The 15078-nt window shown below is 34.4% G+C and overlaps 1 protein-coding gene across 1 annotated transcript in view; it reads right to left on the reverse strand.

Annotated features, from left to right (window-relative positions):
- Positions 1-813: 813 nt before the first annotated feature.
- Positions 814-15078, reverse strand: part of MMP16 (matrix metallopeptidase 16) — a 281580-nt gene continuing 267315 nt past the window's right edge. Inside the window, exons 9-10 of the mRNA XM_040625800.1 lie at positions 8308-8423; positions 814-1434 (exon numbers count right to left, since the gene is read on the reverse strand). Of these exons, the coding sequence (XP_040481734.1) occupies positions 1100-1434; positions 8308-8423 (451 nt within the window). The 3' untranslated portion in view covers positions 814-1099. The remainder of the gene's footprint in view (positions 1435-8307; positions 8424-15078) is intronic.

Here is a 15078-nt window from a genome sequence, read left to right on the forward strand (position 1 = left end):
TAGGATATCTGTTTTAAAAACCTGAACTTCTTGAACCTGTGCCTGTTTTCACCATTGCCCAGTTCTATAATTTACCAGATAGCAACACTGACAATCCCAAGACTCTGAAAGCTGATCTGATAGTTCTCAAAGGGTTACACCAATGTATTACTAGTGTCACATATCCTTGTAAAATAACTGTCACTTTAAACCACTTTGGAGACATACTGCTTCTTGCTCTTAATGAATATTCCTGACAGACCCATGGAAGGCCTGGGGCAATGGCCTAATACAACTTGGGGAGATTATCACAATGATGTAGTGGTCAGGTGGCAGGAAGGGGATTAGAAACACTTCAAAACAATCAAAAGGTCCTGTTTGAATATAGCTATGAATATAAATGTGATGAAACATTGAGGACATAGCTGAGAACAGCTGTATAAAACGAAAAATGGATGTATTATTAAGGCTGTTACTATATTGCAGATATTTTGGCCCCTTGTTTGTTGGAAAATGGCTGTCCCAACAGTCTAAAGTCCTGCATGTGTATTCCAGATCTCCCACCTGACAAAAATGAAGTGTAGGAGACTATCCATAGCAGTCAGAGAGCTATCTTCTTTGGAGACAAAGCTGTTTTGGGTCTTCACACTTTCCTGAAAGTTCAATTGTGGGTTTTTTGTTTAACCTTTTTTTTTCTTTGCTTTAAAGCAAAAATTCATGGGTTTTTCCATTTTGCTTTTTTCCCCCAGTTATGGGCTCAGACTTCAGAAGGAAAATAATATTAGAAACCTTTAAGAAGAATCTTTTCTTCTTTTTTTCCTCTTCTTTAGTTAATCCTGAAAATTTACTGGGCATTGAGCGTGCAGAGGAAAGGCCTAGAACTGAATGACAAAGAAAGACAAAGGACTGAAGAACGGCAGATACTGTGCATCATGGAAGCTTCCCCATGAGTGTATTTCCACTCATGTGCAGGACCAGCAACCATCTGGGTTTGAAAGGTCAGCCCTGAATCAGGCTGCCACAAGCCTGCTCCTAGCTAGGAAACAGCATAACAGCTCTTGTCTTGAATCTCAAGTTACCACAAACTCCTGGAAAAGAAAGAAAGAAAAAAAACCCTACATCACACCCACTCTTGCATAGAGCGTTTACAGTACAGTATGTGGCGGGGTGTTCCTTTCCTCTTGAACTGGAACACAGTGTAAACCAATACAAGGAGGCATAAGGCCAAGATGCAGGGAATGACAATAGCTATGGCTTTCACAGTGCTGGCTGTGTTGTCCAGTTTGATGACAATGTCTACATCGTCTGGTGGGCTGTGTCCTTCTTTATCTCTGTCTGTTGGTCCATCACAGCCCATAAAATCCTTGAGGATGGATCTGGGATATCCAGGTTCTACTTTGAGTATCTGGTTGTTGAATTTCCAGTACTCCTTTCCTTTGTAGAAATACGTAAAGCCTAGAGGGGGAAACACACACACACATAGGTACCACTTATTTTGAAAGTGTATATGTATAGAAATTCTTATTAATGTAAATTAGGCTATTTTTTAAAAGATGTATTTTAAGGCCCTTCCATTTTGGTAGGAAGAAAACATTATATTCAACTTAGCTGTCTGTTGAAATAAATCTGGCTGGTATACAGTAGGGGTTGTGCCCTTTAATTCCTATAGAAAGCTTAGCCAAGAGTCAAAATATCTATAGAGGATTGTTGAAAGATCATGCTGAACACATCTACTCATAGTCTGGAAAGAGAGCTTTACCCTATTTCTTACTTGTAAGGTTGCAGTTTCAGATTTACCCATCAGGGTGATAATACCAACCTATACTGAAATATGCTGAAACAGCCTTATGAATTGAAGCCCTGTGTGCCTGCAGACTGCTACTGAAGACATGGTGTAATGCATTATGAGGAGGCCACTCCACGAAACACCTCAGCACCTCAGGAGAAATTCCTAGTCATCTTAGTATTGGGAGCCGTTGTACTGAAAACACTACGTTTGCTTTTGTCATTTCTACAAAAAATCATAACAATTCATCAGTCATGAAACTATAGAAAAATTTTTTTTTGTCTGCTAGGAATCTTAATAATAGGCCTTTAGGGTATTGTCTGCACTAACCTTATTTCTGACTCTAGATCATGCCCATTTTGTCCTTGTTCCTTTTGCCCTTTTTACTTAACATTCTTATTTAGTTATATAATAAAGGATTAATGGAGTATAAATAAATCTATAATTCTACCTCTAATACTTCCAACTAACATATTTCATGGGGGAGGAGGTAGTATGTGGAAGGCTCATGTAACTAGCAATACATATGATTTATGTTCCAAAATTATGGATGCAGATAATCGACTTTGAAAGCTTGTGACAACTAAACTACAAATACGTGTGTTTTTCTTGGAACTGTTCTCTAAATTGTTGTTGTATTTATTGGGGAAAAAAAAGTTTTTCTTTTCATCCAGAGCTTCTTCATGTCAAGTTTCTTTGTGACTCCATTCTTTGGACTTAATTCCTGCTTTGAGACAAATCAAGAAACCAAGAAGAAATATTTTAATGTTATCGTTACTTAAAAACTATATTTTGGTAGCGATCTATTTCAAATAGTATGTCTACTTTAGAGTTAGTAGTTATTAATGAGGGTTTACCCCGTATTATTGAGCACTTACTATGGAAGAAGTACTGCATTTAAAGCTCAGTATGTTATCGTTACTTAATGTTATCATTACTTAAAAGCTATATTTTGGGAGCGATCTATTTCAAATAGTATGTCTACTTTAGAGTTAGTAGTTATTAATGAGGGTTTACCCTGTATTATTGAGCACTATTATGGAAGAAGTACTGCATTTAAAGCTCAGTAAATGACATATTTTAATTCTCATAACCACTCTGTTAATTAGAATTATTTACCTATACTTCTCAGGCGAAGATACTGAGGCTCAGAGATAAGATAATATGTACAAGTCCTGGTGAAAGCATAATTTAAATCTTGATCTAGTTCTAGAGACTGAATTCTTAATGATTTCCTTAAGACTGTGTCCTTTAGATATCTCCTGTTGTTTAACAAGCACTTCTTGATTAAACATCACAGATTGTGATAGGTAAAACCCATGCAACGAAAAACTCTGACACCTTTCAAAAAATTTAATCTAGGATAGACCATCACTTCAGGTCACTTCATTTTGGAAATCATTCTGTTCAATGCCATAAAAATCTGCTGTTGCTTTTAGTTTCGAAGGGCAGTTTTGCAATCAGAGTAACATGCCAATGAAAACAGGTGTATGTAGATTCAAATATTTCAGCAGGGAGCTGGTATTTGATCATGCTAATGAAATCCAATGTAATTACTCAACAAGCTTGGATGAAGAAATGTTGAGGACTTGCCAAATAATAGTACATTAGACAATCACAGTTGAATAATGGCACTGATTTAGAATTAAACAGACCTTCAAAACAGGTGAATGTACTTCTTATATTTATAAACTGGAAACCAACAGCTGGAAGTGTCCTCATCTTTAATTTTTAGTCAAAGCTAATTACTGTGAACCTACTGGGTATCCTACGAAAGTTCAGAAGTTTCCATTTTCATATTTATGCAGACCAGATTTTATAGTAGCACACTTCATATACAGGAGTAGAATTATAGTTTACTGAATATACTTGTTAGAGATAACAAGTCTAGTCAGTAGAAGTTAAATAATAAAAGTATTTGAAGAGAAGTGGCCGGCAGTCTTGGTAATAGAAATCTGTCAAACCTTGATCCCACAATATTCATCTCATTTGATAATGAGAAATATGAAATAGCAGTTGGCTGAAGAAATGTTTATGTACTCATTTTTTTCCTTTTTAAGAATAGCTTTGATGTTATATTCTTGTAGATGTTATGCTTATTAAGAATAGCAACTTCAGATGAATTCTTACCTGAATTATTATTTTTGAGAAATCCTGAGATGGATTTCAGTGGCACTGTAATGTATTATGTGATGACTTTTTTTCTCCCATATTTGACCAGATTTTACTGGTGACTTTTCTATTGTTTAGTCCTAAAATGTAATGAGACGCTCTCCACCATAATCGTCTCGTTCTAACTTAGTAGATGTCTCTAGATGACAGTGTCTATGTGTTTTCTGTCTTCCACTTTTATATGCTTATTAGTAAGAGGTTAATTAGTATTTAATAAATGTGAGTGAATAAACTGACTCTTGTGGGAATATGTGTTTGAATCACACTTGTACATTTTAACAGAGAGCGAGAGTGGGGAGTAGGGACTACAGCAAATCAACAGAATCAAGAGTCAAAACTATTTTAGTAGGCTAAAATAGTCAAAACTATTTCAACAGTCAGCAAGATGAAATGCAACAGTTTGAAAAGTAGAGTCTTGTATTTGCCTTAAGATTACATTTTCTAAGGAGGGAATATAGAATACCTAGGTGGTATGGCTTGAGAGCAATTAACATAGAAACAATTCGAAGGAGAGGGAATGCAGCAATTCTTTACTACAACTTTAGTATGTGTTAAAAATTCACTGTTGCTTAAAACATGGTCAAATAATGAGTGCTAAGAAGAAATCATTCCACTATATTCTGCATGAGTCAAATCTCATTTAGATTGTTGTATTTTCAAGGACTAAAAGTAAAGAGAAAAATGAAAAAAACGGTTAAATTAAGATGGCCTTACAGGTGAAAAGCAGGAGGATGATGGCTCAGGAAGCTACATTCTGAGAAAGCCTGATTTGTCTAGTATGATAAGATGGAAAATTTAACCAGACATGACAGATAATCAGTTACTTTAATGATATACTGTAGAGAAAGGTGTTAATTTTTCCTCTTTGGAGATAGTACATTATAGCACATTCAGTGGGGCTAAAATGTTCTCATTTTAAACCTCAAATATATAATCTTATCCTTTTTATGATCATGAATACGTTACTTAAACTAACTGATGCCCACTTCCTCATTTATAAATAATAATAAATGACATCAAAAGGTATTTATGTTGAACAATTAGATAATGAATTTATGTAGTATATCTGATACATGACAGGTAGTCAATAAATAGCACCAAGTATTCATATTTCATTTGTCAAGATGGCAGAATTAATATCAGTAGGTGTATATGGAGCCACATTCCACCTAAATATGAAAAATATCCTACAAAAGTCTATAGCTGAGTTGCTGAATTTGTGGACTTTCATTTCTTTGTTTAAGATTACCACTAGGAGAAGATTCTAAGGAAGAAATCCCTACATTGATGGAAGGATAGACCAGAGTAAACAAACATTCAGTGTTATATCGTCTCTAACTTTATGACTATCAAATTTCATGTGCATAGACTTATAGGGAATTACTTTGGGTCAAAATATAAATGTGTTTACTTAAAAATTTGAACTTATCTTTCATACACAAACCTAAGGGAAGAAATTGTGTAAAGTATGAATTTAAGGTAAGAAGCTCCAAGCATGAAATTTGTAGATAATTAGAAGTGGAGAATTTGCTGTTGATAGACCAAAGCCTTCCAGATTCTTTGATATTACTATTGTACAGAACAAGGGTTTCAGGCAGATGAGAGATCTCCTCCAGGGAGGGAATTTTTAGAATAATGGGAGGGATAAAATTAATTTATATGACTAATATTTATTGAATGTTTAGTATGTGACTGCCTTCAAAGAGTTTACACTAGAGGGGATAATTAGCATATAAGCTGATCATTGTGATATGAGGTTTGAGTACAAAGGATAGGGTAATCACAAAAGGATATTCAAGGAGGATATTCTGAAAGATGAAGTGTGAGCTCAGTGTTGAGGGATGTCAAAGAGAGGGCTGGACCAGTAAAGGCCGAGAAGACATAGATATATTGCAGTTTCATCTGTAGTTTCTCGTCATTTATAAGCATTGATTTTCCCAAAATTCTTTATTTGGCAGTATTTTATGAAGTTATTTTTTGAAAAGAAACCATGAAATTCTGACCATAAGAAAACTTTTTTTTTTCTTATGAAATTAACCCCTGAGGTGGGACGATCATGGGGAAATGCTCATGGAAATATGATCTTGGCAGTCTCAGTCCTGTTTTGTACAAAACATAAAATTGAGTATCAATTTTCACAAAGGTGAAATTTGATAGTATTTTGTTAATTGTATTAATATAACATAAAAAGAATACAATTACATATTCTAATTTAAAAATTTTGATATGTTGCTTCATAGTTGTTCAGACTCTATGAAAGAGTTGATTCAGTTCAGAATATACTTCTCAGCACAATTTCACTAATTTATATTGAATGAATATTATTAAATATTCTGATGGAAAAGAATATGAAAAATCATGGGGCAGGGACAGCAAGAAGATTTTTTTGTTATTTTTATATAAATATGATTTATTCCCAGAGAATCTGAATCAAATCTCAGATATTAGTGGCCTTGTAGATAGAAACAGAGAAAATGAAAACTGTTAATGTGGTAAGGAATTAAGATTATGCGTATTGTGTCTACTTTTTCAATCTTCTGAAACAACTTATTACTTATTTTAAAAGTTATTTTTATCTTAAGAGATAAGCTCAGTTTAGAAAATTAACAAAGACAAGAAATAAGAAACTGTTACCAACCTTCCTGGAGTTAATAACACTGCAATAAGATCTTGGTTGAATTTTCTTTGCAATATTTTTGTATGGTATGTGGTAACTTTTATTGAAGACAGTCTGGAGCAATGGTAAGACTTCTGTAAATATTAGCTAGAGTTGGTTTTATCTGGGCTTTAATAAACTCCTTTATGCTAACCTCAAGAAGTCTCCTCTCCCTCTAGTTTCTTCCTTGGTGACACCTATAATTTGTAGGGGTAATCTCAATTTTCTGCCTCCATGTGATCATTTTTCACTTTTTTTTTTAATTTCTTTGTCCTTTTCATCCTCATAGGCATAATTTGAAATTCAGGCCCCATTTTGATCTGATTAATTGCTTCCAATGTGACTGCACTGTTACTTCCTTCATTTTCTTATTGATACCCTTTTGACAGATATATTTTCATCTCTACCTGTCCTCTTCTATGGATTTCTTTTATCACATACAGGCTTTATATCTTACCTTGGTCCTTTAATTTTCTGAACCAATAGAATATACACAAAATTAATTCTCCGCAAGTGTTACGATCAGGTCTTCAAGGTTCTTTTAGACTTTGCCTCTCCCTACAGCATATTACTTGTGGGGCACTATCGTACAGAATGTAGTATATCATTTCATATAACAAGGGTCAAAATACACCTTGTGTACTTTGACTTTTCTGATTGGTGTTGATCCTGGGTCACAGTTCCTTCAGGTTTACACTCAGTGTATCATTGTCTTAAACTCTGGCAATATGCTGATTGTTAATTGTAGTCTTCGGTGGTGGTGTTGATTTTTCATTTTCCTCCCATTTCTTCAGTTTACTTTTTTGTTCTTTCCTCACCTGATATATTTAATTTTGCTTTTGCAAGTGATGTTTATTTTATTCTTGTTGCATATATGTTTAGACTTTTCATGTTATTGAGGACCCATATGGTATATCATTTTCTTATGGTTCCTATTATAAATCAAATGATGGGGTATGTTTTTTCTATGTATTTCAGAATGATTTCTCTTTCCTTTGTTCTGGAAAATATTGAGTATAAATCCAATTTTGAATTATTATTATGGTTTATTCCTATTTACTGATTTTTGAATGAGGAAAGAAATGTTGAGATTTTAGATATGCCAACAGATAGGAGTGTATGGATTTTCCCTCACTTGGCTAACTTTCCACTTAGGATCTGCTGAAACTCAAATCCTGAGATGGAGAGCAAGGAACGTGAGCAGCTCTCTGCTCTGTTTCTTGTTATTAAGCAATCACGCAGTCACTTAGTCTGATTGTATTGAGTTGGGATCTTCCCTGTTGCTGACACTCTAAGCCAAAGGTGTCCATGAAAAATTAAAATCTTCAGCATGCACAATTGCCAGGTGTCTTTGTGTCTCAGCCCACACTTACAACATAACTTCCTTGTGACCAACTCCTGTCCTATGTACGTCTGTTACTGACTTTATAGGAATTTTAATAAAAAAATAGATGACGTTACTTTGAAGGTATCCACACCCTCCATTTTTAAAAATTCCCTTATTTTTTTTCTCATAAACTAAAATAAGCTGAGGTTAAAAAACATCTGGAGCGTAATATTAAACATAAATCTAGGATGCAAAGTTCATGTAAATATAATACATTATAGCACTAGTATGGTTCTTTCTAATGATTTAATTTAACAATGAAAAATTAGAATGCACTGTTGAAATATTTAGTAAACTCATGAAATATATAATGCACATGCTGCATACCATTTTCTTTGTGCACAAAGGCTCCTTGAGGAGATTCAGGGATACCTTTCCAGACTGTGATTGGTTTGGGATAGCCAGGATCCATGGTCTTCATTTCTTCACTGTATCTCCAATACCTAAAAAGGATAATAAATAAAAACAAAACAAAACAAAAAACACGTGCATAGGGAAGGAAATTATGTATACACAGTAATAGCTAACAATTCATTAAATCCTTTCTCTGTGCTATCTGTTAATGATTTACAGAACTGATTAAAAACACTAGAAAGACAGTGGTCACAAACAGCATTCATTCTGTTTCCTTTCTTGCACATGTTAAAAGTGGGTATTGTTATTGTATATTTATTCAGTCTGCTAAAATTAATTTAAAAATTCTAGCTAAATACATCGTGCTTGCTAAATATATTTACAATTCAAAAAGGTATCACCAACCTATGGATAAATAAGAGGTTTTCATGATTTTTTATAAATCTGTCTTAGGCAGCAGAGCACTTTTGTTTTTTTGGAATCATCTTTAGCAGAATCTTAATTCATTTATTCATTCATTTATTCATTTAAGAAATATTTACTGAGTATCTATTATGTTCCTGGCATATTGTAGGTGTTAGAGATATAACTTTGAACAAAACAGACATGCTCCACCTCTCATCAGTCTTACATTTTAGGATATGTATGAGTTATAGGCAATAAAACAATTTATTAGTAAATACATACTATTACAGGAGGTGGTAAGATTAAGAAAATAAGCAGATAAAGTTAGCTAGGAATGTGGGGAAGCAATTTTAATTAGTGGACAGAGAGGTCCTTTCTTTATCAGAGACATTTGAGCAGAAAGAAGTGAGGTACAACATAGATAGTTCTTGGGAGAAAGACATCCCAGGTAGAGGAACTAGTTAATGAAAGTTACTGTGGCAAGCACAAACTTGGAGTACTTACGCATCCACAGAGAGGGTAGGGTGACTAGGATTGAGTTACCGTATGGAAGAAAAGGTCAGAGTGGGAACCAGAATCTAAGATTAGATGGACCTTTATACAATAGCAAAGCCTCTGGTTTTCCATTAAGGGATATGTGAACCAACACAGATTTTGAGCAGGAGAGCTTCAAGATATGGCTTATGTTTGAAGGACCACACTGGCTGCTGTGAGTTAAATAGACTCAAGGAGGTAAAATAGAAGCAGGGATACCAATTAGGATGTCACTGCAATAAACATCAGACTAGAGTGTCAACTGTAGAGCTGGTGATAATTCAAGGGATTGGGATATATTTTGAAGGAAAATCCCAAGGAGATTGAATGAAGGATGTGAAAGGAGGAAGTTGAGCATAACTCAAAAATCTGGGCCCTGAACAAGTGGAAGAATAATGTTACTGTTCAGTACGATAAGGAAATGGGGGAAGGTAAGTTGGGTTGGTTTGAAGAATCATGAGTTTGGCTTGAGATATGTTAAATTTAGGTAACTGCAAGACATCAAAGTGAATTGTTGATGAGGCAACTGGGTATATGATTGTAGACTTTAGAGCAGGTCTTGACTGGAGTCCTTAGTGTACAGATAGGAAAATAGATAAAAGGAAAGCTCACCAAAAATCAGAACTCTCAGATCCCCATGCCTTCACAGGGTGGCCCATGAGCCACTCTTACAGAAGTGCTAGACATCCAATAAATAAACTGTAACCAGCCCTACTATGGATCACTCATTATTGTTTAAAACGTTCTAAGAGTTAGACGACTTTATGTTTTAAATGTTCAAAAGGAATGACAAAACTGAGGTGAAACCATTGACAGTTCACAGTATATTGTATACTTTAAGGCAGGCATATGCTGTATGCATTATCTCATTTAATCACAACAAACCCATGAGATAGTCATCATTGTCCCCTTTTAAGAGAGGAGCATTCCAAGAAGACAATGAGGGTTAGATTTATAACCAATTCTATATGATTTAAAAGTCCCTACTCCTTCCTCTATACACACCAAATATGTTTTCCAAATTTATTTGACAACCTTTTGTCTTTTTTTCCACTAAACATCTCTTATCATTTGCTAAAGCTAGTGTTTTACCAACACAGGTTTGGGAGGTGACATACTTAATGCATTATCTTGGGAATCGGCTCTTTGGCTGAAATCAGAAAAAAATAAGGTTTTTCTGGTCTTTTCTGGATTTTTAAAAAAAAATTCTATGCCTATGGAAGATTCTTTATGTACAGAGTTGTGGGGTTTTGTACATTAGGTTTTGGTATAATTCTCTAGAAATATCCATTCAAGTAACATCTGGAATATTAGCAACTCTTCTATTCCCAGTGTTTAAATGGAAAAGAGAAAAAAATTGTTTCAGGAAGTATTCCAGTAAGTAACCACAAGGCAGATTTTATTCAAAAAGGGAGATGCCCTCTTACAGGTATTTGTCCCAGATTCTTATCACAAGAAGATGAAACTGATCCGATGGAAAGGTCAGGAAAAACTTCATGGAGAAGACTGAGCTAATATAAAGGTGACTGGGCCTGTCTTTCTGAAGACAAGTAGGCAGAATCATTAGCGTATTGTTCTACCAATTTTGAAGTATATTTTCTTTCACGTTTAGTTCATGGGAACATCTGCTTTAAAAATATTTCCGAATATTCTTTTTCACAGAACGTTCTGTGATGAATATAGAATGGTTAATGTGGTTGAGATTGCACTCAAAATTTAAAGGTATCTTCTCTCAAGTAAATATTTCAGTGGGGTTACAATAGTCATATATGTCAACTGGCTTTTGCACTTGACCACAAAGAAAACCTCCCAGAGAGAACTAGTCGAATGCCTTATTTTCAGATTCTAAGAAACATTTTTTTCCACATTTTACATCATTAAAATCAGAATGTACTTTGCAATAGATACTGTATCAAAGTTTACTTGGTAGGGTTTTTCCCTCCGTGATAGATTAAATAATGACATTTTACAATAAATACCATTTTTAGTGCTAAGCCAGAAGTTTGGAACAATTAAAAATCCTGGGGACAATGGGATCACATCCTGTATGTGATTTAAGAAAGATTAACTACATACTTAGAAACCAGGATTGTTCTCTGAGAAGTAGTTGTAACAGTGTTCTTGTAACAATACCAATAATTTATGCAGGTTTTTGTAGCTATAAAGTAAATTTATACACATACATTGTTTTATTTTATTTCATTTAAATCATTCAGCAATCTTTTTTTATTGCATATTACAGTGTTTTCTATAATGATGTCCTAAACATAGATTTAGTATGTATGGTCACTCAGCTCAGTCAATGCTAGAGCATTAAAAGATAACGATTTGGTCACATTTGCTCTTTAGAAATGTTGCAGAGTTGAGATTCTAATGTTATTAGATTCATAGTTTAACATATTACTGTTATTGTTTCCCTTGGCAGAGCATTCTTACTCTCTCCATGCTGTCTCTCAAGCTCTTAAGATACATTGCTTGAGTATAATTTTCCTTCTTTTCTCCTTCTGTTCATTCATAGATCCATTGACCCATCAATACTTTTTTGAGCCAGGCACATAAGATTCATAGAGATCACATTTCAAGAAAATAGAAATGGAATGTGAATTTTATTACACTCTCTTGTGGGAACATAATTCTGGTATGAATTTATCAGAATATTTCTCTTTCATCACTAGCAAAATAATGCAAAACTATAATTTGGGATCACTTCACAATTTTTGAAACACTCAACATAGGCTTGGACCCTCAGGTTATCTGCTGTGTGGCAGCTCTGATATATATCCAGTAAACTTGAATGTGATTAGAATCATCTAAATATATTCAGAGCTGCCTTATAAGAGGTGCTGAGGCTTATTCATAAATACAGGTTTGCATTTTAATTTCCAACATATTTGAACATATTTCAGTGTAAACAAAAAGTTCATCCGACTGATTTTTTTTCTCCTTGAAAAATGAGCTTATGGGTTCATCGAGAAGCATATTAACATATTCAGATGAAACCTGTGTAAATGAACCATTTGGGGGGTTACAACTTATGTATTATATGGAAAAAAAACTGGAATTTTGGCAGGAGGGTCAGCAAATGATAAAAGCTATTTTAAGTTCTTTTTCTTCTGATATATCCGTTATCTCTACTGTAGAATTATGACTTTAAATTGCTGATTCTTTGAGAAAAGCATTGTGAATCAATGCTTCAAAATAAATTATAATTAGAAATGAGATTCATTCATCCTTTTTTTAACTTGATCATGGGTCATATCCATAAGAGACCAGAACTGTCAATGTAATGGTATACAACATTTTGTTAAATGCTTTCTCTGCTAAGAAATGCTTTCTCTAAGAAAAAAAAATGGTATAGAAAATTCTAGAATGCCATACTTTAATGGGATGTTGCTGGATACTGAATTCAAACTGAACAAAAAGTGGCTCCGAGGGTAATTTCACGGGACCCAGCCATTTCTTCATCCTACTTTGTCTCATTTCTGTACTACTTGTTTCTGTTAAGTTACACAAAATATAGGACCACTTATTTTTTTCATACCCAAAGAGTTATACAAAAATCCCACTTTTCAGAAACATTCTTAAACATGTAACAGAATTGGAAATATTAATTTATACTGTGTTGGATGATTTTAAAAACACATATTGAGTAATTACTTCATAAACACACAAGTTAAGCTGGAGGAAATAAGTATGTTTTTCTGTTTGACTATTAGTGGTAATAATAGTAAGAACCAAAGTGGATCTAAATTTTGTCTTTCATTAAAAATATCTTAAAATTCTTAAAAGTTAAGCTTGGAATGAAGTATGGCAATAGAGTCCTGTATACATTTGTGAGAAGATGCTGAGAGATGATTTAGAAACATAGCATTTTAGAGTTAAATGCTATGAGAATCCAAAATGTATCCAAGTATCAAATTATAGTGTATTAAGAAAAGGGCAAGTAGGAATCTGAGGAACCGAGTTCCAGGGTACATGAAAATAGTGAAATAGTGGAAATTTTCATCTGACTTACAGATCTATTTAAAGAGGCATCATTTCAACTGTTTTTCTTTAGTTATCTCTATACTTAGGAGATTTGAGGTAGGCCCCTGCTTTTAATACAAATTATGTCAATAATTTTCCACTGTGTACCTCAGACTGATCTTTCCACTTAGAAGCAAACTCAATTATCCAAGTACCTACTTGATTTCTCCAGTGGTGTGTAAAACAGGCATCTCAATCTAAATATGAACATTTCAATCTTTTAATCTCTTTTCCCCAATATTCCTTCTCTGTCTGCCCTATCTCCGGAAATGGCACCATCTACTCAATTTTTCAGGTGAAAAACCTAAAATTTATCTTTAATTTTCTTTTGGCTCACCCCTAAGATCCAAGGCATAACAAAACTTGTTCTGATTACATTCAAAATATATCCTGTACCCACCCTTTTTGCTCTATCTCCACTACCAGCATCATATCCCCCTGTACTACTCCAACAACCTGCCAGTTACCCTCTTTGCTTCCACTCCTGAAGCCCATTCTTCACAGAGAAGCCATAGTGATGTTTGTGAATACACATCAGATCATTTCCCTTTCCTGTTGAAAATCCTCTAATGCCTTTTCATTGTACTTAGAATAAAATCCAAAATCTTTGCTATGGTCTATAGGGCCCCATATAATCTGGTCCCTGCTGACCTATTTGACTATCTTTACCACTTAACTTGCTATTCTCTAGCCACAGTGTTTTAACTGAGTTAAACTTTCCAGTATTATTGCTTTTGCACTACTGTGTCGTCTGCTTACAACATATTGTTCCAAACACCTTCATGTGGCTGAAACTTCATCCATTCAAGTACCCACTCTAGTGTCCCCTTCATAAGTGAGGCCTTCTCTGACTTCCATACTTATTTTCTAACTGTTCCTTACCACCCATGAGTCTCTATCACATTATCACTTTGCTTTATTTCTTTGTAGCATTTCTCAACATTAAAGTTTCAGGTTCATTTACTTGTTTACTGTTGTCTCCTTTACTAGAAATTAACTGCCATGGGAGCAGAATTGTGGTCCTTTCTCGCACAGGTCACATCATATGTGCTCAAAATATTTTTTTGAATAAACGAATGAGGGCTATGCCAGAACTACTATAGAAATCCTAAGAAAGTAGTAATTAGAGCTATTGAATGGAAAAGGCTGTCTCAGATTCATACTGTCACCACGGGCGGTTGGGCTAGAGTAGGATGAATTCCTGTAAAGTATAATTGAGTGTGTCTACACACTGGGTAGGATGTGAACAAGATTCAGAGCTGACATATGGTAGCACTTGGACCAAATCTAATTTAAAGCTGTGCTTTGTTTGTCTAGCAAATTAAATAAATGATTCTGGTTTTGAGTGCTTTTCTAGTGTATTTGTACTTTCCAGCTCACTACAGTACCCATCACTCCCTATCACTGCCTTACATACTATTGCTGTACCCAGTAGTATATTCCTTATTTGCCTGACCCTTTAAAGCAATTGAGCTTTTTACACCTGGACTAGATTATCTCTAAAACCCTCTCTGCTCTTAGCCTTAGAGAAATGGAAACCTATTAATCAACACCCACTCCCCCCCTCCCTGCCCCACTACCCTTCTTAAGCAGAAAGATTGAAGTGGGAGAATAAGAAGTAAGTAAGGACAAAACAATTTTCAATATTTTCTCTCAAAAATTTACATAGAAAATAAGTAAAACATTAAAAATGGATAAGTATTAAAAATATACAATATCAATAAGGAAGAAAGACTCGCTGAATTCATAAATAAAAGTGACAACCAAATTGTTGTTTAT

This window comes from Ursus maritimus, unplaced genomic scaffold, assembly GCF_017311325.1.
Source record: "Ursus maritimus isolate PB19 unplaced genomic scaffold, ASM1731132v1 scaffold_9, whole genome shotgun sequence".
NCBI classification, from domain to species: Eukaryota; Metazoa; Chordata; class Mammalia; order Carnivora; family Ursidae; genus Ursus; species Ursus maritimus.